This window comes from Dasypus novemcinctus, chromosome 2, assembly GCF_030445035.2.
Source record: "Dasypus novemcinctus isolate mDasNov1 chromosome 2, mDasNov1.1.hap2, whole genome shotgun sequence".
Lineage (NCBI taxonomy): Eukaryota > Metazoa > Chordata > Mammalia > Cingulata > Dasypodidae > Dasypus > Dasypus novemcinctus.
In genome coordinates, this window is record NC_080674.1 from 114,752,856 (window position 1) to 114,780,745 (window position 27,890).

Genomic DNA, 27,890 nt, shown 5'->3' on the forward strand with positions numbered 1-27,890 from the left:
AGGGAGATGGGAATAGGAATTGTTCTTGGCATGACACTTAGGATTTGTTTCTTTGGTTCTTCCCCACTCCACTCTTCTGGCTGGCAGTTGGTATAATTAAAAAAGGGGCATTGAGCTAGGATTTAGAAGCCTTAGGTTTTAGTTCAAGTGTTACAGTTGTGCTGTGTTACCTGTGGATCCTAGTTCTTTACATATAAGGAGAGAATGTTGGGAGAGGTCAAACACTTAGATGCCTAGGGGCTCAGGAAAGTGATGGCATGAGGGAGTTGGTCAGGTGTAAGGCCAGATGCTTAAGTTAGATGACCAGAGGGCCTATGGTGAACTGGAGGGCACACTTCCCCCTAAGAGGGGGCAGCCACAATTCAGCTCCAGCTGATTGTTTCCAAGTGAGAATGCTAGGTCCACTGTGGCTTGATATTTTCAGTTTTATTTTTTAAGCCAGAAATCTTTTTGTTATTTTATTTTTGTGAAATTCCTTTTTTTTTTAGGGTCAGCTGAGAAACAACTTTTTAATAACATACAGACCTACCAAAATATATCTTTAGGCCAACTTTTCTTACAGGCCAACGATTTTCAGCTCTGGGCTAGATGACATTTTTATCTCTAAATGTTATGATTCATTTACATTTTCACTCCCCCCCCACCCAACCCTTCCTTCCCAGGTGGCATTTTTTTCTCATTTGTACTGTATTTACTTTAAAGTTAATTTAATAGATTGAGCAAACATTTATCAAGTTCCCAACATGTGGTGAAGACAGAGATGCGTTGGATTCCTCTACGTTCTTGGCTATTTATGAGCAGTTTAGTTATGCCAGTAAAAAGAATTTATTTGGGAAATGGGGTTAAGATTGCTGAGTGGGCCCCTCTAGTCAGAGAGATCAGGCTCTACCTCTTTAAAGAAACTGGGACCTCAGGGTTAAACTCAAAGTCCCAGTGAGGTCTTGCAGCCATGTTGTCTGTAATCCATGTTGTGGGTCGTCGTCTCCTCCATTACTGTTATTCTTAAGGGAGCTGCTGAAGGGCAGTGACAAGTCTGATACTGTTGTTGGAACTGGCTGAAATCCCTGTGTGACTAATATCTTGTTTTAAAAGTCATTGATTCTGAAAGAAATAAACTTAGAATTTTGAAGATTTATGGCCAGATATATGGCCCCACTAAAAGGATAAAGAAGATGGTGGTAAGTGGGTACAAAAAGGGGCGTCAGCTATGACATACTGGACCACAAGAGTGAGAAAGGCCAGGTGCCTTCAGAAGCTGCATCCCCCTGAGTTTAGTGGGCTTCATCTTGCAGGTTAAATGCTGTTTAGGACTATTCCAGAGCGATTTATATAGAAAAACAGCATTTTTCTTGAAAAATAGGCATGTGTCGTGTCATCATCCCCCCTCCCACCATGCTGCTGTTAGCATGTTAAGGGCTCTGCAATTTTGCATTACTACACAAGAGTTTGTTTACTGTTTTAGAACTTCTAAAGCACAGCTAGTTTCTTCTATGCTGTTAGCTGTAGGGAGATATTGTGATAATGGGGTTTGGCATAAACTGCCAATCCCAGTTTTCTATGGTGGTCATTATGCCTAAGACAGCTAGCTAAGAGGGAGATGAGAAGAGGCATTGCCATTTCAGTTATTGTATAGGGAGAAACTACAGAAAATGAAAACAGACAAGATTTTTTAAGGTGTGTCTGGCTTGCCCTCCACCTAGCAATAGGCATTTGGCCTAGAGTTAGAGGGAACCGCTGGCTTTGATACAGACACTACTTAGCTTTACCTCTTGAAGAGGTGTTTCAGACTATCCAATAACGGGCACACATACATCTTGTCAAATGAGCTGGCACTTCCTTGGGCAGCTGGCTTCACTTAGGTAAGTGCACCCAGCTGACAATTCCTTTAACTTTAATAGATGCTGGAGTGATCAGAACCACAGAATACGGTCCCTTCCATTTTGGAGCTCATTGAGCATGAGGCCTGTTCTCCTGCCAGGTTTTGATCAGAACCTGGTTTTCAGGTCCTGTGTAAGGAAAGGTTGTCCATAGACATTTTGAAGGGGCTAATAAGCTCAAGTGGGTCCTAGCCACTTCACTTGCTATTTTCCTCCTGGTGGGAAACGCTTAGCCCTGGCAGGATGGCATATGGATTTATCAGTCCCTCCCAGGTTATGAGTGGGACAGGTTTTGGAATACGGACTAGGAGGGAGACCTGGGTTAAACATGTCTCTCACCTAGTGAATGAAGACTGAGAGATGGTCCCCAAGTTAATTTAGTGGCCTTTTATTTTTTTTATTAAAAGGGCTGTGGTCTCTACTGCTCAAGCAAGATGGTTATTGCTTTATATTATAGGCACAATTATTAACTACTTAGAAAATGTTTACCAGGACTTAACATGTTCGCTACCCTCTGCATATGATCTAGAACAGGAAAGATATCACTATAATCATCAGGCATATATCCAGAATAGGAGAGATATAGGTACAGTACTTAGTACTAATTAATGCACTCCCCAACGCATAAGTTTCTCATTGAGCTGCAGTTAATAGATCTAAGCTCCAGGTTTGCAATACCCTACATGTTACCTCTCCATGGTAGTAGGCCATAATGCCAATTGTGTTTAAGTTCTACTAACATCACTCTGATAATTGTTGTTCCACTTGCTGTGTCCATCACAAAGCCAGCATGCTGCAGCACTGTTGACGCTAGAGACGCTAGGAAAGTAGGTGTATTCCACTGGCCTGGTGCATAGCACTCTTTGGCACTAGGAAAAAGGGTGCTATGTCCATTATGCATCTGGCCATATCAAGCCATAGCTGGCTGCTGCAGGAGTTTGAAACTGCAGTGTACTGTCCATCCACTTCAGGAGCACAACCAGAGATGTAGTAGATACAGTCATTGTTTTAGGGGTCAGTGTACCAACCTAGCCAATAACTCCAGTGAAGAGGCAGCCTGCAGTGTACTGAAGGCCTGGTTTGAATGTACAAGTTCAACAATGCTGAAGTTTCTTTTTATTTTCATACTTTCTAAACACATCCAGTGCTATGTATAACATATCAAATGAACTTAACTTGTTAGTACTTGGCTTTTTACTTCTACACTTTTACCATGATGACATTAATTACATAGGTACTTTATTTTAGCAGCACAGGAAAACTTACTTTCTCAGTTGTTTTTTGAAAACTGAAGATTCCAATGGAATTAAGATTATCTTTCCTTATCAGCACTTTAACTTGCAGATTGAGGTGACTTCTGACAGAGTTTCCTGTTAGGAAGTTATGAATATTAGTTTAGGTTTCTAATTAATAATGGCTGCTTGGAATTAATCATTTAAATGCTTCAGTTTAGAAGAAAACTTATAGTTAACCATAACCACATAGACTGGTCACTTTACCTTAAGATAAGCTTATTAAATTAGAGTTAACAACCAATGAAACCATTTAAGAGAGGGCAAATACATTTTCTTCTTTAGCTTAATTTCATTAAACATGAACTTACAACTTTCATCATTTTAAAGATTTAAAACATGTAATGTTAATTTATTTACTTGCTATTCTATAAACCAAAGAGATAATACCTAAGCTAAATAAATTGAAACCATTATAGTTTATGCAAGGAATGTTCTTTTTCCTTCCTTTACAGGAGGCTAAAACTTTAAATAAAATTCTAAAACTGAATAATATTAAAAGCATACTGACTGCTTGGTTCTTGAATATATTATGATTGTTGAATTTGTGTTAATTATAATTTAGAAAAGAACTTCTCATAACTTTCAAGGACTTTTCCTTTACTTACTGAAATTTGGTAACAGAATTATTAACTATCTTATTTTAAGGTGTTCAGAGGTTTAAATTCGGGAATTACAGGACAAACTGATTCATAATTCCCCCTGCCTATAAGAGTTTTAATCTATTACACATAGGTCCTTCCTCAGAGCTCTTGCAAAGAGAAGGTCTAGAGGGCTGGGTAGGTCAAAGAGTTCAGGAAAATGTTTTTCCCCTCTCTCAATAGTTCCTATATTTAGATTTCTATATGACCTTTGCATCCTGCTTAGCCTACTTTGGGCTCTAGGAATATTCATCACATATATAACTGCATATTTAATTTTTAACAATATGAGTAGAGCTTTTTAAAGAACTTTAATTTGATATTATCATCCAACATATGAAGATATACACTGAGCAAATAGGCAGAAGAGAGTCTGACAGAAAAACAATGTAAAAGTTACTTAAAACTTTCATTCTTTTACAAAGTTTAACTGTAAAATAACATTTAAAAGATTTCTTTGAAGGCTTTTTTTTCTCTAATTTGCACTGTGACCATGCAGTTTTGCATACTAATTTCATTCCTTAATGATTGGCTTATAACCACAATGTCTCCAATGCTTTATACAATTTTACTTTTCTTCAGAATGTTGCTTATTTGACTTTAGCAGACCTTAGCAGACCTTAGACTAATTCTGTGTATACTCACTGAGGCTATCGAAGCCTCAGGGAAACTGGTTTCTCTTATGAATTGCTGCTTTTAGGAACTCCCAACAGTCAAGGCAGGAGGCCTCCCTTGCTTCCTAGTCCTCAGAGATAACAGGACTCCGGCGACTGCTGGACTGGAAGAGTGGGCATTCAACCCCGAGAGCTGAGAATTCCTCCAGGCAGCAATTTAGTCCACACTGGGAGCCATGAGAGAAAGCAGGGTCACTACCAGTGTAAGGCCAGGAGATAGAGGTGTCTCAAGTTTGCTTTCCTCTGAGCTATAGGGGCCAGAAGCTGTCATGAAATAACTATAAGCAAAGCAGAAGGTGAGGCCAGACTTAAAGTAACCATAAACCAAGGCAAACTCAGTTATAATTACCACGAGAGCTGAAGTCTAAGGGCTAGGTGAACTATGGTTATAAAATAACCATAATCAAAGGTGAGTTTAGTTTAAGATTACCATTATAATAGCTAAGTTTAGGCTACATCTACCCAATTATAATGATTTCAGTTACTATTCTGCTGTTTTAATATGTAAAGGCATCTATATAATGATCTTAACTCTTAGTTTCTAGCAAGTTTTCACTTAAAAACAATTCGATTACTTTCATTTGTTAAGCAACTAAAACAATTTTATTAGTAACAAATTTGCGAAGTTTTTCTTTTCCACAGTTGAATTATTTCCACTTGTGATTTCTTTGTATATCAATCTTAATTGCGGGATGGCATTGACATTTAAAGACTTAATTGGTTATTTTAGGTTACCTTTCACTGTTAACCCAGTTTGTAACAGGCGAACCCCAAATCTGAGTTACGATTTCCTAGGCACGAGCAGACTAACAAAGCTATAAAGAAAGCACAGATTAGAACAGAAGAGAGAATTTTACACACTTAGTTTCGGGAAAGACTTGACTTTAGAATCGCCTGGATGTGAAGCTCCCCGTGTCTTTCCATGGCAGAAATTTAGTGCAGGACCCTCCAGCTTTGTTCCTCCAGGAAAATCCCTCGGCAGCTGCTAGAAACCATGGTCTAGGAAAGCCCTGCCCCCCAACAAGACTCGAATTGGTCTGCATCCCATTAGTTACTCCACAAAACCTTGCAAGCCTTTTTTTTTCATTGAAAGGATTTGGAGTGTTACAAGGAAATAAGGAGCTAGGAAAGCCAGCAACCTTTTCATCGTAATTGATGGCACATGAGGTTCCTTATTCCTCAGGGGAGAGGCTTTATAATTAGAGTGCATTTCCTCATCCCTTTAAAGCAGGGGTTATCATCCTTTTTTCGTTCCACAGACCCCTTGTTAAGAACTCCTGCTTTAAGTAGGGTCTCTGGCCCTCAGATTGGTCTGTCCTCTCCTCTGACACAGATTTAACTGGAATTCACGGTCCCACACAGAGCCCACTCTTGGCCATACTGTGGCCACATGGTGTGACAGGAAAAGATTAGACTAGGCAGGTTGTCCTAATTTAAGAACTGCCCCTTGTCCTAGGGGAGGAAAAAGCACTTGTCAATTTGGATGGTGTCCCACCACCATCCTGATGGAATGGGTTTGCCCACCAAGCCAGCATCCCGGAAATTGGGAGCCCTGCTCGCTGTCCCACATTTTTGGGATCGAGAACTTTGTCTCTGGACATCCCCAGAGCCTTAGAAGTCTTGGAGGCATCTAGGTCCAGTTCCCAGACCGAAACACCCAAGCTGGGCTTACCACTAGGAAAGTGGCTGGCTAGGGACCTTTAAACGCTTTTGCCCACTTTGCAGCAGTTTTAGGAGCAGGCTATGAGTGAACTCACCCCAGAGTTGCTCCCAGGGGTCCAGTTCCTCAGTTAAACCTGACAGTAAAAGCCCATAAAAAACTAGAGACTTGCCCACAAACATCCTTAGGACCATTCCCCCACCGCAGACAATCTCTTGACCTCTCGGGGTGGAGGAGCAAGGCCTAGGGCACTGCTGGGGGTGGGGCTTAGGTCCCCCTCTAACAAATGCATTTTCAGTTTCTAAGGCATTCTAAAGCATCTCAGACCCAGATTAAGGGCAGCAGTAGTTGGAAGATCAAAGGCACCTTTAATAACGGTAGTTAACTAGCAATCTAAGTTAACAATACAAGGGGTGATAGATGGCCATTCTGAATTTAGAAAGAGTCTGGTAAATTCCCTGTGGATTCCGGCTAGAGGCAGATGTCAAGGGCAGTTTCACCCACCACCCAGAACTTCCTGGGATCTACACAGCGTGGGGACTAGCCCCTGCCACCTCCAGAAAGGGAGCGGGGAACTTGGGCAGACCGAGTTTATGTCCTTTGGGAGCTTACCCAGGAACCCCGCATCCATTAACCCCCTTTAAAACGGCAGAACCAAAAGAGGGCACAAACAGGCCTTAAAACTCACCAGTTTCCAGTGGGGGTCTGGGAGCACCACCCATCTATCTCCTGGCGGTGGCTCTCCAAATAAAGATGCGAAAGCGTTGGATTCCTCTAGGTTCTTGGCTGTGATGCATAAAAGAATTTATGAGCACATCAGTTTAGTTAGGCCGTAAAAGTATTTATTTGGGAAATGGGGGCGAGAGTAGAGCTTGCTGAGAAATGGAGCTAAATTCCACCTAATTATAAAAAGATGGAAATACACACCAAGATTTATCTTTTAAAATGTTCTTTAACCCACCCCCTTGCTAATGGTAAGGGGATGGGCCCTGAGCCGTTTACTCCACCCATTGTGGGGGCCAACGGTGGGGCCTTTTTGGAATATCTGGGGCCAACGGGAGGTCCGGGAAAGAAACTGGGATCTCAAGGTTAAGCTTAAAGTCCCAGTGAGGTCTTGCAGCCGTGGGGTCTGCTGACCATGTTGTCTGTGAGCCATGTTGTGGGTTGTCTTCTCACTCCATTACCCTATACTAACCTGCCTCAGTGGCAGTCGCACTGAGTAAACAATGGTGGCTAAAAAAAACACAATCTCTTACTATCCTACATAAGTTAGCAAGTTTTGATGTAGATGTAATGGAAGTCTTTGATGTTTAGGGATCAGATAACTCAGGTAAAGTTAATGAAGGGCACCAAGGAGTCAAGCAAGAAGTTCCCACTTTGGAAAAAAAGACTAGAACCAGGTCGAGATCTTAATTTTGTGTGATTTGGATCGGTATGTGCCAGAGCTCTTTTTAGTTTCAGATGAGCTCTAAGGAAAAAGCTAGACTTTGTGCAGTCTGAAGGCTTTAAGGAACCATGTATATAGTAGTATTTTAGTTACTATAAGGCTGGAGAATTCATTTATAGTTTAAATTCTTAAAACTTCCTATTATAAACTTGTTTTACAAACTTTGGACTTATCACCAGGCCCACAGTTAAAAGGTTAGATTTCTAGGAGGTTAATCAAAGTATTGATATTCAACAGCTAAATGTCTTGTTAAGCCTTTTGTTGCTGTAACAAAGATAAGAAAGGACTGGAATGGTACAACCCTGGGGAGGGGGTGAGACTCTGCCACCCCCTGGCCTACTTCTGCAGCATTCTTTGTTCAGGGTACCCTTAGGGCCTTGAACGACAACTGTTGAGTAAACTTCTCTTCCTTATTTTGCTTAGGACAATATACTGCACAGATCTTGAATTCCTTAAGTACATTCATAGGATTGTTTCCTTTTACTAGAGTTTCCTTTAAAATGTCTTAGAGTCCAGAATTTTTTTTTTTTTTTTTAATCAAAAGGCAGTTAAAGGGTGAGGTTTATCCTTTTGTTTCAAGGGGATCTGTTCCCTCCAGGAAGGTTGGAAGGATGTCTGGGTGGCAGTTTTCAACACAGGTCTGCAGGTCTGCAGGTCTGCATGGGGCTGAGTATCTGCGATTCTCTTAGGGAGACTTTTTAAGCTTCACATTCCGAGGGCACCTACGGGAGGGATTTGAGATTCGGCAGATTCTGAGAAATCTGTATTTTTTTGACAGGCTCCCCAAATCATTCTGATGTGTAGTCAGTTCTGGGTAGCATCTAGGGTGGGGAGAACTGACTTGGGGTTGGAAGGACTGGGATATTCACACATTATTGTTTCCAAGCCCAGGGAAGCAAGGGGCATTCCTCCTACTCATCCCAGTATCCAGGGATTCCTCCAAGAGCCCAGAGCAAAGCTTTGCCTAAATGTTTCCTGTTCTAGAAGAGACCTGATACTTCCCAAACCTGAAAAGACAGTTTTCTTTTCTGTTGGGATCTTTTATCTTTTTTTAAATTCAGAAGTGATTTTGTCAGCAGTCCTGACCTAGATTATGCAGTCCTTTGATCTCAGAGTACATTTACAGTGTTTTGTTGAAAATGTTCCTGCTCTATTCGTGTTATTCTCCAAGCTGCATTAAATTTCAGTGTTATTGGAGAATATTATTTTATATGCTTTACTTAATCTTTCCTTTAAGAGAATATGTAGAATGAATGCATTTTTTACAACTCTTTCAAGCCTAATGCCTTTTGTTGGTATCTTAATATTGCAGTGTCCCTCTGCTACCTTTAAAATTTTTTTTTCTCTCACCATGATCTGAATTGTAACAGCATCTATGGTAGCTGCTGGCAAGCTGCTAGTCACTCTTCCGAGTACCCTTCTGTCCAATGCTAATCTGACATTCTGAATTTTAGCTCTGTATCTTTTATAAATCCTGTCTTTTCACAGATAAGTAGCCAAGACTTTTATTTGAACCTTCTATTACCAGAAAGGATGCAAAGTCGGAATAGAACCACTGAAATTGTCGTTTTTTAAAAATGCAATACAAAATTAAATTTGCTTCAAATGTAGCTAGTGATAAAAGAACCTTTCCAAATAGATTATTTTCTCAGTGCTTCTGTGTGTCTGTTTTTACTCTTTAGGCATTACTCGTTAAGATTCTACTTAATCATTGATGTAATTAATTTTCCATGTCATCTACCACGTGTATATGCCCAATCCCGGTCAGTCAGCTTATTTAATGTTTGAACTTGCATTGAAATGCTTATGTATATTTATACACCATAGCAAGACTAAAATGTCTTTAAATTATACTGAATCATCGTGTATTGTATAAATGTGTGGTTAGTATTCTGTAACATATATAGCATTTCCTGTTTGGGCATAAAGGAGAATGAAGCAGTTGACAACGATTTATCAAATTTAAAGGAAACAATCAGATAATCTAGATATGCCACCTGTGTTGTTTAAATTAAAATTCTTGACTTACTTTGAGAGGGTTTTTTAAAATCCTATAATTAGGTGGAATTTAGCTCCTGTCATTTGGTAACATTTATAGAATGTAGCTTTGGATTGGAACATGTCTTTATAGTCTTATTAAGTGTCTAAATAGAACCATGAGAATATGACGGATAAAACCTGAGGGAAAAGAGAGATAACATTTGATGAGGCGTAAGATATATGAACATCCCAAGCCATCTACTTTTAAGAGTTTTGTGGTAGGTTGAGAAAGAGCTTCCATAGAAAGTTATGCCTGGTCCTAAAAAGTTTGTGGGAAATGTTGTCAGTAATTTTAGTATTAAGTCAATGGTAATGAGTTTTTTCAGTTAGATGGGCACTGATTGTATGTCCTGTATTTCTTAGAAATGAATTTGGTAATCTAATCTGTATTTGCTAAGATTGTTATTTCTAAAATATAATAAAATCAAAGTATTCATGTATTTCTATATTTATTTTATATTTAAGCCTTGTCAAGTAATTCAACTAATATGACAAGAATTGCAAACATATAAATAACTCTTAAATGTTCTATTTGATTTTTTCTTGGTAGGAAGAAGAAAAGAATTCTGTCAGTTATCCGTCTCTCCGTAGCCACGTAATGTCTTCTTTCCTGAATCATCCTGTCTTAACAATGGCTGGAGAAGTCTCCTCACCCACCCCTGAGCTGCTGGGTGAATTTTCTCCATTACTGTCATCTTTGCCTTGTGACATTCATCTGGTTAATCTGAGGACAATACAATCAAAGGTATATCTAAAAACATATCTCTAAAAAAATTACTTTGAAAAGTAGGCTTGGTGAGAGAGGATAGGGGGAGAAAAAGACTGTATACTTTGCTGTTCTTTGAGGAATACGTAAGAAGGTTTCATCTTTAGGCAGAGTCATTGTGCCCTCCATTTAACAATTGCTCTGTAGTTTAGATCATATCCTGATACTAATTTATTTGATTTTCAGAAAAGTTCTGCGTGATGAACAGATCAAGGAATATTATCTTTTCTTTACAGATGTGGAAACTAATGCTAGCCTAAGGCTACATAATTAGTAGATGGGAGTATAGGCCTCACAATCAGCTCTTCTCACTTTTTCCATTCATTCTTATTAGCCAGTACTTCTCAGGAGTTAGAGAAGCAGAAAGCACAGTACTTAATTATTTCTACATCAGAGGCTTTGTATTTTTATATTCTTCTGAAAATCACTGTAACTCAGACCTTCATACTGAAAAAACCAATTACTTAGGGAAATATAAAGATATATTGTTGGAAAAGTATGGGACAGTTTTATTAGGTATGGAATTTTAATTCAGTTAGACAGCTTTAATTTACATATATGCCCACTTTTAAAGTCAGAGATTGCATTTAAAAATAATAAGGATTATACATTTCACACAATTCTTGTTGTCCGTAGAAGTATAAATTGACCTACATTTAGCTGACAATTGTTAAGTGGTATGGATTCTGTGGGAAACGTCTTATAGTAAATGGCCTCAGTATGACAAGAAGAGGATGCTCATGTTTGAAGATAACATAACAGGAGAGAAGTATTTAGTGTAAGAACAAAAAATTAAAGCAACCCAAGTAATGTGAGGATAAATGTCCACCAAAAAAGGTACTTGTGGCTTTTTAAAACTATAGGTACAAGGTAAGGAACTTATACCTGGCCATGCGAGAAAATATATATAGCGTGTAATAATGATTATGTGTATTTCTCAACCTGTTGAAAAGCTTGTTTGACCAAGTGACTAAACATGCTATGTGCCAGTTACTGCTACAGGCACTAGGAATATGGTTGTAACTAAAAAAAAAATTCCTGTCCTTCTGGTGCTTAGAGTCTAATGGGAGAAGAAAAATAAGTAAAGAATAAAAAAAGTTTAAATCATAAAACATGTTAGATGGGGGAAGTAGATGTGGCTTAATCGGTTGGGTTCCTGTCTACCATATGGGAGGCCCTGGGTCCATGTCCCAGGGCCTCCTTGTGAAGGCAGGCTGGTCCACGCTGGCGGAGAGCTGATGGCCCGCGCTCACAGAGAGCTGGTGCAGGAAGATGACACAACAAAGGGAAACAAGCAGACACAGAAGAAGGTATAGCGAATAGACATGGAGAGCAGACAGCAAGTGAATGGCAAAGCGGTGGGAGGGGATAAATAAAAAAATAAAATATTAATCTTTAAGAAAAAACAAAATGTGTTAGGTGGTGATAAGGGGAGAAAAGTAAAGAATAGGGCAATTGGGAAAGAATAGGATGGTTGGAGAAGATTACAGAGAAGCTGATAACAGTAAAAATCTGAAGGTAAGAAAATAAGAGACTTACAGATTTCTGGGTGATTAAAAGCAAGTTTGAAGGCTCTGAGGTGGAAGATGTGGTCAGAACTTAAGCCCCGTGAGGTCAGGGCTTTGGTTTTGTTCATTGCTTTATCTGCCTCCCTTGAGCGGTGCCTGCACCTAGTAAGGGCTCAGTAACTATTTGTTGAGCGGATGAATCTTGTGGGTGTTCTTTCTAGGATCCTGCAGTGGTCTTTTGAGGGTCTACTTTACAGCTCCTGGAATGAGGAGCCTAAGATGGGCAGCCTCCCTGAGGTGACATGTCATTAACTCATGAGCTAAAATCAAACAAAAGCCTAGAGTACAGCACACCAGAGACTCTGGGCCTCAGATTAGAAGGTGGAGACTGTTAGCACCGGTAGAACCCGAGGGCTCTGGGGAGCACGGCAACCACTGTTGCCTAGCCTCATTTCCAGATGACTCTTCTGCCTTAATAGTTTGAAACTTGATTGTTTCCTGTAAGGATCCTGAGCTGACTAGGGTCAGCGGATGTGGGGTTTTACCTCCACAACACTGGCTGGCACATGTTTCCCAGGTCACCACTCTTTATGGGTCACCTCTTTTTAGGGTTCACCTCCTCCCTCCCATTCCTCTACCTGCTGTTGGCTCTCTTCCTATAATACAAATCCATTGAATTCCCGGATGAAAAGTCCTCCTGCCCCCACATCATCTCAGGCGCTCTACAGCGTGGCCAGCCTTGCTTCCCTTGCTCTGCTCACCTTTGGCTGGGTGGGCCACCTTCGCTGCCTGCTCACTGACTGCCAGCTCAGTCACCATTTATAAAATGGGGCAAATGTCATATATGTCTGCTTCGGGTCTGTTGTGAGAAACACATGAAATAATGCTGTAAAAGCCCTTTGAAAACAGAAGTGTTCTGTAAACATATGCTGTTATCCTGATGGTGCTTTAGAAATGCCAACTTGGGTGCAAATTGGGATTTTTGGCAGAGAGAATTGAGAGTAGTTTCAAAGTGCAGAGATTTGACAAGGAGGAAAGGCTGAATTTTTAATGCATATTGATAACTACCACAGACTGCCACATGATCAGGTAAATATTGGGGGCTGTTTTGCATTATTGTATTAACTGGTAGCTGTTCCTTCCTTAGCCTTTGTCTTAGCACATACTTGTAATAGCTGCTTAAATGCCCAATAGTAAATTCAAGGGAATCTGTGCATTCAGAATGTTGTCCTTAAAGAATTGTTCTCTGTCCCTTAACCTCTGATAATAGAAAGATAATCTTTGAAGAAAGATGATATGGATATTGATTCAAAAAAAATATGTTACTTAAAAGGTGTCAAGGTAATTCAACGGTTATACAACAAAGAAGACAAAAAACAACTCTGATTAAATCCGGAAGCCAGACCTCGGTATTTTAGATTGTGTTTCTGTTTTTGTAAGCAGGCAGCTCCCAGCATACAATAATGGGTCATTCCTTTGGAGATTGCAATCCATTTTTCCTGCTGAAATAATGTCAATGTACAGATCAGGTTCCAAGCAAAAAAGCAAAAACTGGACAGGCCTGCTTTGCCATAAGTTAATCTTTTCCTAGTGACCACCTGACTGTTTGGCGTGATGAATGTGTCTGAGAACCTCCCTGCCATGCTCAATTAGTTGCATCTCTTCTTCCTCCCTGCTCTCCTCCAACACTGTGATGGAGGATGCCCTGCCCCTGCGCACCCTCCCCAGGCTGCTCTCTGTCTGTCCCTCCATTCTAAAACTCAGTTCTTCTTCCTGATTCCTGGTAGAGATGAGGGTTATGGGCTTAAGGAGCAATGAGAGAAGAGAGGTAGGGACTGCAGGTGGGAGAACCCACTCTGGTGCTTCAGCAGTTCTGACTACCAGTGCTAAGATTAACTGTGTCCCAATAACACAGGGAGGATTTTTAAAATATAAGTTCTAATATAGATTATACTACTACTAATAGTTATTTTTATATTATTCTAATATGGATTCTCTGAGATTCTGTTGGAGAAGGTCTGGTGTGGGAAGCCCAGGAATGGCTAATTTGAATTTGATTCCAGAAATTGCATTAGCTCCATTTAGTAAATTGGGAAAGTAAAAGTTAGAGTAATTAAATGATTAAAATAAAAGTAATTCTGCAAGTAAAACAGACCCATGTCCAGGTCTTCTGTACGTGGCCTCAGAGGATGGTGTCTGACTTTTTAGGGTTACTAAATCTGTTCCTAAAAGTCTAGTTTTCCAAGAATTGACCTATATTAGTAGGTGAGTTTGCATTGTGTTCTTTAAAGGCATATCTTTTTTTTATTTTATATGTTTTTTTGGGAAAAAAATATATATCCTATTTCTGTAGACAGGTAAAGGCAGTATTAAACATTTCTTGAAACCCTGACTCACAGTGCATGGCCCAGCACATTCCAGCCTGTTCCCAGCCCCTGTCTAGGAATTTTATATATAGCCTTCTCATCCTGAAGACCGTCCTCCAGCTCTTCAAAGAGCTTGAGGTATTAAAAAGAAGCTTCTTGGCCCAATGGATAGGGCGTTCACCTACCACACGAGAGGTCCAAGGTTCAAACCCCGGGCCTCCTTGATCCGTGTGGAGCTGGCCCATGCGCAGTGCTGATGCACAAAAGGAGTGCCCTGCCATGCAGAGGTGTTCCCCGCGTAGGGAAGCCCCACGTGCAAGGAGTGCACCCTGTAAGGAGAGCCACCTAGCACGAAAGAAATTGCAGCCTGCCCAGGAATGGTGCCGCACACACACAGAGCTGACACAACAAGATGACACAACAAAAAGAAACAGATTCCTGGTGCCTCTGATGAGGATAGAAGTGGTCACGGAAGGATGCACAGTGAATGGATACCCAGAGCAGACAAGGGCGGGAGGGGGCTAAAATAAAGAAATAAATCTTTAAAAAAAAAAAAAAAAAGAAGCTTCGTTAAGGTTCAAATACTTGGCACTCCAGTGCACTGACTGGGAAAGCCAGGCTGTGGCAGGGTGATCCCTCCAGAAGAAGGAGGTCTTGAATAGAGGATCCTCAGGGAATCTCGTGAGGGACAGGTCACTGAGTGTACATTCTGAAAGCTAGAAGTGCCGTATCAGCCTGGAGTGGAGGGACAGGCCATGGCACTGGCAAGGAGGGACATGCTTAATCTATTAAGCTAACCTTCACTGAACCATTCCGCTTTGATGTTTTAAGAAATAGTGCTTAGCCCAACAATTTTTGTTCTCATTACTTCCACTGCTTTGTTGTTCAACAAGTCCTCTTGCAACCTGAGTTCAGATATATTTTTACTTAATTAAAAAATATATGTGTGTATATATATATATATGTATACCTGTCCAGTATATATATATATGTATACCTGTCCACAGCATTTAATACTTTATTGTCTGTGGGGTTTATTTAACCCTTCATTTTCTGGAATTTATTTTGACTCATGATTAACCATTTCTTTTAGTTCACCAATCATTTTAATGCCAGCATCACCTACTGAATAATATTTTATTTCCCCACTTGTTTATGCTAACCTTTATTTTCTTATAAGAGGCAACTTAAGGTTTTTATTTTATTTTGCCTTTCTTGATTGGTGCTTTATTGATCTCCTTAGCTTCTGAAAAGGTGAAAATTATGGGAAAAAAATTCCTTTGTTGTACTTATCTAAGAATAACCATTCGCCTTCCCTTTCTTTCTGTCATCTTATCACATTGATCAAAGTAGGATAGCTGTTATTGGGCATTTTAATGAGTACCCTGGAAAATTATTTTCTACTGGTTATTTCCTGTCTCAGGACTTATAGCTGTGTGTGCAATTTTCTAATCTTTCCAGCTTTCAGAATGTACTAAAATGAGCACTGCTAGGCATTTTCAAAGAATCTGGGCCAGATGGAGAAATTTTCCCACCAGGTCTTTGGCTGCATCTTAATCTATAAGCACCTCAGTAGTAGGAAGGTAGGAGAGGGCCTCACGCTCATGCTCAAAGCGGTGGCTCCTCTCTCCCCTAGAAAAGAAATATGTGCATACACAATGTTCACTACTGTTTACACAGGTTTACTGATTTGTGGAGCTCAAATTATTGATAAGCAAAGCAAGTTTCCTTTGATATGAAAGCAGAATAGCATAACACATGTTAAATTCTCACCCACTTGGGAAGAGGAATATTTGCCTATTGCTTTTCTTAGGATAGACTGTCATATGCAGGTATAATTTTCAGAATGGCTTAGATCCTATTTGAAAGGAGGAAAATGGATGAGTGGGTGGGATATGGATGGATAGAAGTTAAAATTTCCAAATCTTGCTTTCTCAATATTATAAATTTTGATAAATTATGGATTTAGCTCTGTCAGAACCACATTTCTTCAAGCATAAGTCAGAGAGATAATCTTTGTTTACGTTTTGTTGTATTATATCAAAAAGTATCTTCCTCTTTCCCATTCTCACTGCCCATGGACACCATTCCATAGATAGAGCAAAGAAGGAAGCTGGTAAGAGTACAGACTTTGGAGCCAGACCGCCTGGTCTGAACGCAGTTCCTCTACTTGCTAGCTGTGTGACTTAGAATGTGTCACTTAATTCTCTGAGCCTCACCTTCATTAGTTACATGAGAATAATAATGGTACCCACCCTGCAGGTATTCCAAGAGTTAAGGGAGTAACATTCATAAAGCGCTTAGAACAGTGTCTGGCACACCGTAAGCACGGAGTGCTTGACAAATGAAAGTTCTCAACTGTTATAGGTCAGTCATCAGCAGTTGTGATTATTACTAATAAAGAAATACAAATGTTTGTAATTTCTTATAAATTAGTAAAGGTTAAAGTTTATTGTCAAAGTAAATCTTGAAGCCACTTTGACCTGTTTCCTAGATATGCTTTTATTTCTGATTTCTAATATTTTTTTAAACAGCATATGTACAAATGTCTATATCGTGGGCATTATGCTAAGTCCTTATATGAACCTTATTTAACTGTCATAACAATGTTATGAAGGTAGCACCATTTCTATCCCATTTTACAGAAAGAGAAATTGACTTAAAAATGGTAATTGCCCAAGGTCACACAGCCAGTAAATGGATGTGTGTGAGGCAAACTAGTGTGTCTGTCCCTTCCCAGAATCCTATATACTACCTCTTACATGGGTGCAAAAAGGGAATGATGTGCTAAGGATTTGGGAGAATGCATTATCTGTTTTTTTCTTATCTATTCACATATAAGGGGACACCCACAGAAGGATATATCAAAACTGTGAACCATTGGTGGAAAAAATCATGAAGGGCTAATATAGGGTCATTAGTGTTAATTGCTCTTTGAGTATGGGTGAGAATGCTTTGTGATAGGCATAATCCTGTGCATTTAAAGTTAGTAATACAAATTTGTATACCTCCTCAACTATTTCAAAGGTGGTTGTGAAATAAAATGAGTTAATCCATGAAAACATTTTAATCAAATATACAATAAGTGTTCAATGGAATTACTATTTTTGTCACTGTTTTAAGAGTTTTTTAGATCTCAACCCTCAAAGGGACCTTGATGAATCTAACCTAGTTCACTGAATTTACAGAGAGTAAATGATTTCCTCAAAGCCACATAACTGCTTCATGGTGGAACCAAACCGTGCCTCTGATCCAGCTTTTCTCTAAGCCCTGATGGTTTTATTCTGCAAGTCAAATCATCTTGCCCCATCCTCCACTGAGTTGCTGGTAAAAGCCTTACATACCCAGCTTAATGTATAAGCTGGACATTGGTTTCAGGCCCTAAAATAAGTTCTGTAATGGATTTTCCTATCTGAACTTTTCTATAAAGTTACTTAGAAGCTCAGCTAGCACAATGTTTTAGCACAAAATTGCGTTTGAAACTTTGTCAGTTCTCTTCCCCTTCTTTTCTGGGGTCCAGATACTGTGACTATGCTAATGAATGTAAAAAGTCATCCTTCCAAAGTCTGTTTCCTATCTTAGAGCAGTGTGACTGTTTAAAGGTATTTGTTTCCTGCATGGCCTATTCAAGTTAAATTCACAGTTTCCCTACTTTGAAATACAGTTTTCTAGGAAATAAAATGTCTGGACAGACTTTGAAACTGAAAAACTGCTGTTTTTGCCTCAGGTATTTTTCCTTGAAAACTGATACTTTCATGAATATATGATTTTTATATACTTGGACAAGATGATTGCTATTTCAGTTAGTATTCTAGTCCTTACAAAAACAATGCAGTTTCAATTTTTAAAGAAAGTATTATTTTTTTTCCTCCATGAAAGTTAATTTTTAAAAACTTTAATCTCGCCTTTGAATCTTTTTCTTAAATCACTTGGTAGAATTCAAAGGTAGAATTCCAAAGGTGTTTCTCCCTTTCCTACTTTTTTTTGTCCCCTTCAGTCTCCTGAGGACTTATACTTTCATTATTCCAAGAGCAAATGTGTTAGAGGAATTTTAGCAGTGCCTACCACCAGTGGCTTTTATACGGTGGTCAGGCAAATTGAAAAATGGCCACATTCTTTAGGTTAATAGTGCTAAGCGTTTTTTAAAGAGTCCAGATTAGGTGATCTTATCTGTGAACCTGAACTGAGACTTTGGTATGATTTTAATGTGTAATTGGAAACATATAATTTGGGGGTTCTCTGTTTCACTACAAAGTTGTAATGGCAGGGGAGGAAATTTGCGAGTAAGAAGTTAAATGAGAGTGCTAGGTATAATTTGTAAGTATTATGAGAATAATTGCCAATATTTATTTGTTGGATTATATTGATAGAAATAATAATGGTTAACACATACTGAGGGCTTACTGTTCACTAAACACCCTGCAAAATGCTTCTTATATTATTTCATGTCATTTTTTTTTTCTTTTTATTATGAAAACCACTCACTGCGTTCTCTCCCTCTTACTCTTCCAAAGGAAGAGAAGAACAATCATCAATGGCAAAAGGCCGTTGCACAAAGCAACACCTAGAGGCGGCTTCACACTCAGGAGAGAACGCTGTGCCTCCTCTTCATGGCTTTTGGTGCCCTACACGTTCAGAGAACCTTCTCTAGTAACGAACTATAGAAATGATCCCTGAAAATATAGTCTTATTTCGTGTCATTTAATCTCCATTTTATGGAAAAGGAAAAAACCAGATTTTGCTGAAGATGAAGACAACAGCTACTTAATTGCAGAACTAGGATCCAGATCCCAGGCTGACCAACTCCCAGTCCAGGCTGTGAAGCACTTTTCTCAACACCTTCTGTCCTCTAAGAGTAATGTTTTCAAAGGGTTAACCTACACAGGAACCCCATGAAGGAGGTGAACACGTATTAATTAGCTCGGGAAGAATAAATGACTATTGCAAGTTTTTGCAATTGGCACATGATAGGGTTCTCAGTAGTCTTCTAGACATCTTATATAGATAATAAATGAAGGAGTTTCCTTATGAGCTACTTTTGTACTATTTTAGGAGTATGCAAAATTTACTAAAATTGTGTCAGAAACCATTATCATATGACTTAGACTTACTGTGTATCATAAGTAGTCCTGTGGTGACTCAGAATTCTTTAAATGCCTTTTTTTTCTCTCCCTTCAAACAAAATCTTAGCATTACCACTGCAAAATACCAGTGTGAAACATCTTAACATAGGTTATCCCAGCCAAGAATCTGAGGTGAGGACAGCTTTCAACTGTTCAGGCACATTAAAATCAAATCAGTAGTGGGATGCTGGCAGCTACTCAGAAAAGATGTCTCTATAGCACATTAAGAAATCTTATCCCCTAGAGAGGATGATCAGGAACTTGGGCATATTAATATCTATGGCCGGAGAAAGGAGAAACGGATCATTTTCATCATGGTGTCAGTACTGAGCAGTGCACAACTCTCTTTTGAATAATTATGCATTTCTTAATTCTCCCAAGGATTTTTAATTCATTTTGCTAATTATCATAAACATCTTCCCACTTTAGGAAACATAAAATTTATTAATGTAATTGTAATTTAAAATATGCAAAGACCTGAACCATTCACAACATCATTATTTAAATGGATGCAAGAGTTTTTACTGCAAGAAAGTGTATACTGACACCCGTATCTGACTTGTTATGTCTGGTATTTTGCTTTTTTGCCTACCCAGGGAGAATAGCTTCTGTGACGTGAATTTAAATGGTACATCTAGCTAATAAATGTGGATTGGCCTGGCAAGTGATGAGCATAACTAATTCAATTTAAATGTTTCTTGTATAAAAATAATGAATAGCTACATTAAAAATTAACAATGTTAATACAATTTACAAAAATTAGTTTTTAATAAAGAAGCATGTTTCAGTTTTAAGATGGATGATACATCATTCAGTGACCAGATAAGGACTAAATTCAGGTACGCTCTATTCAACTGATATATGCATTAAAAAAAAAAAAATGAAGCACCTTATTTGAAGAAAAATTTGATAAGACTGTATGCAGTAATGTGGACAAGAGGAAGCTAAGTCCTTCAGAGACCATGGGGTAACAAGAACATGAGGTTACTTAACAAGTAACCTTGCAGGTAATAGATGTAGCTGAAGTGGTTGAGTACCTGCTTCCCATGTGCGAGGTCCCAGGTTCAGTCCCCACTACCTCCTTAAAAAAAACAAGTAAACTTGGAGCATAATATTACCTGACGCCAGGGCAAAGGCAGAGGCAGGTATGTTACAGGTGAATGAGCACGGTGAACATGCAACCAGAAGGGCAAATAGTCTTGCCTAACTTCATTGATAAACGAATGAGTACTTGAGGTTTGAAACCAGTGAAATCAAGAGAGTGGTATGTGTGGTACTGTAAATATTTGCTTTAATGTTTCTGTCATCTGTTGGCCCTCTGCTCATTTGCAGGTAGGCACTGGACATTCTGATGAGGCAGCCTTGATTCTCCATCGGAAGGGGTTTGATTGCCGGTTCTCTAGCAGAGACACGGGGCTGCTTTGCTCCACAACTCAGGGAAAGGTAAGTTGAAAGGTTATCTTTGCTTGTCAAGTTAATGCACTTTGAAATCTTCCCTTTCTGCAAATAATCCTGAAAACAAGATAATGTTTCATTTCCCCTTTACTGACTCTTAGCCCTTAGCCTGCAAATTAGCTCTAGTCTCCCCATCTTAAGAAAACACTTTTTCAACCTTTAGTCTCCTCTCCTTATTAACATCAAAATTTATAGCTGGAACATGTGCACATTTGAAACAGCTCTCTCTTCGTTTCTTAGGCTTTCTATTTCCAACCTGCAGAGCATTTTCTCACCACTCCCCATACTCTCCTGTCCCAGCCACTCACGCTCACGTACCATCTAGTTGACAACCCAGCCCCTACAGGGGCCAAGGCAAGTTTATTGTGCAGTAACAGAGGTGCAGTACAGAGTGTTTAAACTGTGGCCAATGGCATAATCTAGAACAGCCTATGGGGCAACTGGACTTAGCTCCAGTCACTTATTTCCTCATGGGAAATAAATGCAAGTTGAGATCTTCACAGTCGTCCAGATTTGCATATGAACCAACACTGCAGGCCAAACAGATTATCAGGCTGAACACTGCTTGAAGGCTGCCCTTTTTGATTTCTGCTCAAGTTGGTCTTGCTGGCAGTTCCATCAGGTTCTTTTTTGGAAATAAACAAATGTCCAGTCTTGTGCCAGCCTTTAATTCAGAGAAGGGAGTTAGGCTGTTCTGGCACTCAGGCAGGTCTGCCCCACCAGGCACCCTTCCTCCACAACCCTTTAGATAAACTGTGGTCCAGGTTCTATCCCTACAAATTAGTGTATGCATAAGACCTGAAAAGACTCTAGTAATGATTGAAGTGATGAATGCACAACTATATGATTATACAAAATAGCATTGATTTGTACACTTCAGATGGATTGTATGCTTTATTAATAGGTAACAATAAAATTGATTTGTTTATAAAAAGTTAAAAAGAAGGACCTGAAAAAGAGAGAATGAAAATCTAGTGTGGGAGATAGAAAAGCCCATTGATGTCCTTTCTTTTTTGAAAAAGTAACTCCTGCATAAGATAAACTTATAAGCAATGGAGAACAAGGCATCCTCTCACTTTTGCCAGTTTCTAGTATTTCCCTCCAGGGATATTCTGTGTGTTCAAGTATACATCAATGCATATAATCTTCTCTCTCTTTTTTTGTTTCCTTAAAAAAGAACAACATAAACATACTGTTTTACTTTTTTTTTTTTACTGAATATGTAAATGCACAACTAATATGTTCAAAGTTGACTTAAATATGCAAATTTTTATCATTCACTTTTTAGATCTTGGTACAGAAACTTTTTAGCAACTTTGCTGTTGAAAGTCTCACACCTTCGTCATTATCCTTGATGCATCCACCTCCAGATGCCCAAAATATAAGTGAAATCAATTTGAGTCCCATGGAAATCAGCACATTCCGAATCCGTTTGAGGTGAACCTGGCTTTCAAATTTGGATTGGGAAACATTGGCTTTTATACCTTCTTGGTTTGATGTGTGCAATAAGGAAGTACATTATTTTAGCTTCTGGCTACTGTGAGAATATCAATTCTGTGATTTTGGTTTTTGTTTGTTTGTTTGTTTTTAACCAGTACCATTAGGGGGGCAAAAAAGCCATGGTCTAAACCAGTGTATTGTTGGGTTTTTTTTAAGTTCCTTCCACGAACTACTATTGTGGCAGTTTGATATTATTTATGAATTCCAAAAGAGATATTGGTTATGTTTGTAAACTGATCTGTTTCTCTGGGTCTGATAACCTTTGATTGTATTAGATTCAGCCGAGATGTCTGATTAAATTATGTTAAGATTAGGGCTTTGATTCAACCACATCATTAGAGTACAACTCAACATTGAGTCCCAGCCCTTTGGGCTGATAATAGCAGACTCTCACATGGAAGTAGACACACAGAGAAGAACACAGAGGAATAGAGATGTCTTCATAGACATGGCAGAAGCCCTGGGAAGAGAGATGAACCTGATAGTCTACAGCTGACCTTGTGAAGAAAATAGAGCAGTGAGCCTGGAAAGAAACAAGCCCTGAGGAGAAGGACAAGCCTTATGCCAATCTATTGCTGAGATTGGAAGAAGCTGGGACCACGGAGCCTTGAGAGAAAGAAGGAAGGCTGAACCCTAACAGACATCACCTGCCATCTTGTTTCAACCCCTGGCAAATGACTTAGGGTAAGAAAGTACCTCTTAAGGTACCTTGAGTTGGACTCTTTAGGGCCTTGTGACTGTAAGCTTCTACCCCAAATAAATACCCATTATAAAAGCCAACAGATTTCTGGTACTTTGCATCAGCATTCCTTTGGCTGACTAATACAACCATAATCAGTATAATCTGATGAAACAGAAGAAGAAATGTCTAAAGACAGCCTCTCAACAGATTGTATCTCAGGTTAAATACTAATTAGTCTGTGTTGGGGGTTGTACAGAGGTTCTTGTAAAAGGTATTCATGTTGCTGATGTTCTGTTCGTTTTATGAAAATTCCCTTCTGACTGAAATGGAATAAAAAGCTGGTGGGTAATAGCTAACGGCCAAAATGGTTGCGATTATTCATACAAGGTGGAAAAATTTGCGTGTTGAAATATATGGAAAAGTGCAATCCATCGACCCTTTTAAATATACATAGTAGATTTTCACACCTTTTTCTAATATACCTCTTGACTCTTTCCTTCCCACCCTTTCTAAGTACTTTTAGAAATACCAGGTTTTCATTTCCTTCAGCAGTAGAAAGAGGCATATTTTCATTACTTGACAATGTGGGATAGGTGCAATTTATTCCATTGTCACTAAATTAGAAGAAGCAAATCCACAGGTACCATAAACCTATTTTAGGTACCACAAGGTGTCTTTTTACACAGCTCATTTGAATACAGTTATTCTGAGATAAGGTTTTCTATTTTCAAATGACCATATCAAAATAAATGTGCCTTATTTTTTTATAAGTCTTGTTAAATCTTTTGGTGTCCATATTACCATTTGGGAGAGGGGAGGCTGGGGAATGGGGGGAGGGGGGAGGGCACTTTCTATGATACATAAATTGTATAATTTTTGCCTGACAATACTGGCCACATTCTGATCTATTTCATTAAATTTGTTCTGATGTTACTCTAAACATTTTGACTATTTGAATGTACTGAGATGTCAAAAAACAAAACAAGGAAGAAATATATTGCTGATTAAAATATGCTGCTGCCAAGGAAACTGCAACTTGATGCATGGATTTTGCAGCAGGCAAAATCCAGATTCTGTTTCCATTTCACAGTAGATAACCATATTGAAGAAAGAATGCTTTAAAATAGAGCCTGTTTGAAACTCATTAATGTGTAGTTTATTATGATTTTTCTTATTAAAGAATATGTTTGTTCAATTCCAAACTTTTGTATGTGCTGAACTCAAAGTGCTAAGCTCCTGTACTATTACAGTACTATCACTAAAATGTATTTGGTATCTGTTTCCTTAACATTAAAATAATAGCAACATTAGCTACATTTGGAATATTCAGTTTTAGCATAGAAAAAATCCTTAGAGTTTGTGCAATTTTGAAAATTCACTTTATGTTACTAATAGATTTAGTCTTATCTGGCTATAAACTTCCATTATTACTACCTATCATTCCAACAAAACCTAATTTCTGTTTCACCATGTAGTCAGATTATTCTCTTGATTTTCATCCAAAATGCAGCTCCCTAAGATTTTTAAGTTATATTAAATTCATAAACTCCTTTGCCTTTAATTCTTAAGGAAATAATACCAGTGTTGATGAAGATATTATAAGGGGGATAATTTCATGCAATAAACATGTACTGTAAGTTTCCTTCCTAGTTTTTCTGGGATAAATGACTAGAATACTCAAAGAAAACTACATCCTTTTTGTGTACATCTACAGATGTTAGAGTTGCCAGAAGCAAATCCCAGGAATAATACAGGTATTTTCATTGTATCTTAAATGTAAAGCCTTCCTTATGGGAGTTACTGTATTCTGTGGTTAAGTGGGTGTGCTTAATTGTTCTGTAAATTCTGATCAGCTGAAATTTTAAAATCTTGATGCAATAACAATGGTTTGCCACTTCTGGTTGAGATGGATCTGTCCCATGTCAGTCAGGGTCTTATTCGCTGTATGTTGCCACTGGCTGTTCACAGGTAAAGTAGAAATTCTTTTTCACCTGCAAGTTTCTGCTTTTAAAAGTTATTCTAGACTATGTCATCAGAGAAATAAAGAGAGAATGCTTTTGCTTTAGGGTATGGTCAAAAACTGACTCATTTAGTGTTTCGAGCACACACAAACTATACGTTTCAGCTGTAGTATTGGTGGTATATTTGTTTGCTTTAAGTTTTATTACATTTATTATCACAGATGTTCAGTTGACCAAATAGTTCATTATTTTTTCTCTTATCTTTTTTTTTTTTTTTTAATTTTAATTTGGGGTTATAACTGCAGTGTATGAGAACTCGGCATCCTTGTTTTCTACAAATACTGATTAAAATAAGAAGCTATAAAATGTGTTGTGAAACATTGTAATTACCTTTCCATGTCTTTATTGTACTTGTGCTGAAATGTTTTCACATTCCTATGTCTGGAGCAAAATCCTCACTTTCATTTTAATTATATTGATCCCCTGGAAGCAACAGATTTTGATATTTTCTCTTGGAAGATTTTATATCTTTTTGGGAATATGTAATATAAAATCTCTAATAAAAGATAATCTTATCACGTGCATGGTCCTCTAGAGTAGTTCTTAATCCTGTTTTGTAAAAGAGCTATATTAAAATATTTGGGAGTGGGCAGGGTGGGATAATGAGGACCCATTCTTTGTTCTGTCATTAATGAGTCATTCCTTCTTCAGCCTAATTCCAGTAATAAAAGATAGTTTTTAGAGAACAGGTATCAGATTGGTGATGAAGGTGGTGGTGAATTTTTTATCACCCTTTGAGGTTGGAATCTTACTTCAAGTTTGGAATCTAGGAGCCTTCTGAGCAGCCGTTCCCCAGGGGCCTCCCAGCCAATTAGGAAGTAGGCACATCAGATTCTGTGAATGGCCAGGACAGGTGAGCAAGGGGATAAGCCAAGGCATGAAGCGAAAAAGGCCCACATAAACTAACTTAGAAAGTAAGGAGAGGTCAAAGAATGGGGTCTGGAGGGATTCCTGTGCCCCCGACCCCCAGCCCTCTAGCTCAGACTGGCACACAGCTGTAGTGGCTTTAGTGGAGATCCTTTCAAAGATGGGTGAAGGTAAACATCGTGGAGGTACTTAGGGACTAGGCAGGTAAAAAATAAATGCTAACTGGGAAGTTGGGGCTTGTTTTGGTTGACTTATGCAGTAAAGAGATGAGCCAGTTTATAATACATATATGCAGAACTGTAAAATCTAAAAAGTATATATAAGAAATAGATTTCATTGGCAGATGAATGAAAATTAAGTCCTGGGCTCCATAATATTTGGTTAGCAATATATCAAGGTAATTTGAATGTAAAAATTAGTGAAGAAAATTTTAATTTTCTTTATGTGAACATATATGTACACAGTGCCTCCTGCAGAATCTTGTACTTGCTGCCGTTTTTCAAAATAACACACATGGCTTAAGAGAGGTTATAAAGGGCAGGACTCATGGTACAGACTGGCTTAGGCAAAAGCAGGTAATTTATTCTAACTTTCAAGGGTAGTGAGCATTTCAAACACAGCTGTAGCCAAATATGAGCTCTCAGCCAGGATCTGTGTTTCTTGGGTATGCTTTCTTTTGAGTTGTCTTCATTCTCAGATAAGTCCTGCCCATTTGAGGGCAAGATCCAGACTTGGTCCATCCAGCATATGAACTGCAGTGAGAAGGGTACACATCTAATTTTTTAAGCAAATATCCTGGGATTGAGGTCACTGGCTCTCATCTGGCTTATGGGCTAATAATTGTGGTAGGGATAAAGTTAGATTCACCTGAATTGCATGGTCAGAATAGGTGAGTAGTCCTCCTTCCCTTCCTCCTTCCCCTGCTCCCCCCCCGAGGAAAATGGGATTCTACTACCAGGGAAAAGGGAGTTGAATCCTGGGTGGGCAAGACACTATAGAAATATATTCCAGAAGAAAATCAAATGTGTGGATTTGAAGAAAGCTGAAAGCATACCTAGTATGAGTTTCAGGAAAGATTGCATAGAAGAGGTAGATTTGAGAGAGTTCTTAAAAGGTGAATATGGTTTAAGCAGGTTGTGGCAGGATATATATCCAAGGCCAAAAGACCAGAATGAGGAAAGACAGTGATAGCAAAGCCTAGCAAACTAGACATAGTTTCTTCTGTCTGGAGCAACACTGTCCAATAAAATTTTTTGCCTAATGCCTGTGCCGGCCAGGATGGTAGCAACAAGCCACAAATGGCTCTTGAATCTTGAAATGTGATTAGTGTGGTTATTTTATTTTAATCAATTTAAATTTTAATAGTTGCATGTAGATACTATATTAGTTATATATTACATAGAATATTAGTGTAGTATATTAGTACTATATTAACATTGGCCTGACACATGAAATGTGTAAAGTATTAGAAGAAATACAACTAAAAATGTAAGGTAAGATCATATTGTGTCTAGAATTCTGCTACTCAAAGTGTGGTCCTCAGACCAGAAACATAGCCATTACTTGGGAACTTACTAGAATCCAGGATCTCAGACTCTACCCCAAACCTGCCTGAATCAGAGTTTGCATTTGAACAAGATCCCCAGAGAATTCATGGGCACACTAAAACTGTAACCTACAACATTGCTCTCAAGGTGTGGGGTCCCTCAGTCTCCTTGTCAGACTTTTCTGAGTAACACCTTGATGGTAAGTCCTATTCCCTGCAGCCTCTGCTTCCAGAAAACATGCCATATCTGCCCACGTCTCCCACTGCTACCCAATTCCAAGATACCATCTCGTACCTGTACTACTGCCTTTGCCACCCAACAACTCTGCCATCTTTCAGGGTCTTTCTTCACACGAAAGACAGAGTGAGCTTGATCCTGAAAGTTTCTTCCCTGTTGAAAATCTCACTTTCCTGTTACATTTGGA

At 38.8% G+C, this 27,890-nt stretch overlaps 1 protein-coding gene and 1 non-coding gene across 2 annotated transcripts in view; one reads left to right on the forward strand and one right to left on the reverse strand.

Annotated features, from left to right (window-relative positions):
* MAN2A1 (mannosidase alpha class 2A member 1) overlaps nucleotides 1-25,574 on the forward strand; it is a 193,798-nt gene extending 168,224 nt beyond the window's left edge. The window contains exons 21-23 of the mRNA XM_004484085.5: nucleotides 10,182-10,376; nucleotides 20,727-20,837; nucleotides 22,138-25,574. Coding sequence (XP_004484142.2) covers nucleotides 10,182-10,376; nucleotides 20,727-20,837; nucleotides 22,138-22,290 — 459 coding nt within the window. The 3' untranslated portion in view covers nucleotides 22,291-25,574. The remainder of the gene's footprint in view (nucleotides 1-10,181; nucleotides 10,377-20,726; nucleotides 20,838-22,137) is intronic.
* LOC111762084 (small nucleolar RNA U3) lies at nucleotides 18,748-18,960 on the reverse strand. Its single transcript, XR_002795294.1, has one exon. It is a non-coding gene; the product is annotated as a small nucleolar RNA U3 (small nucleolar RNA).
* Nucleotides 25,575-27,890: the final 2,316 nt, after the last annotated feature.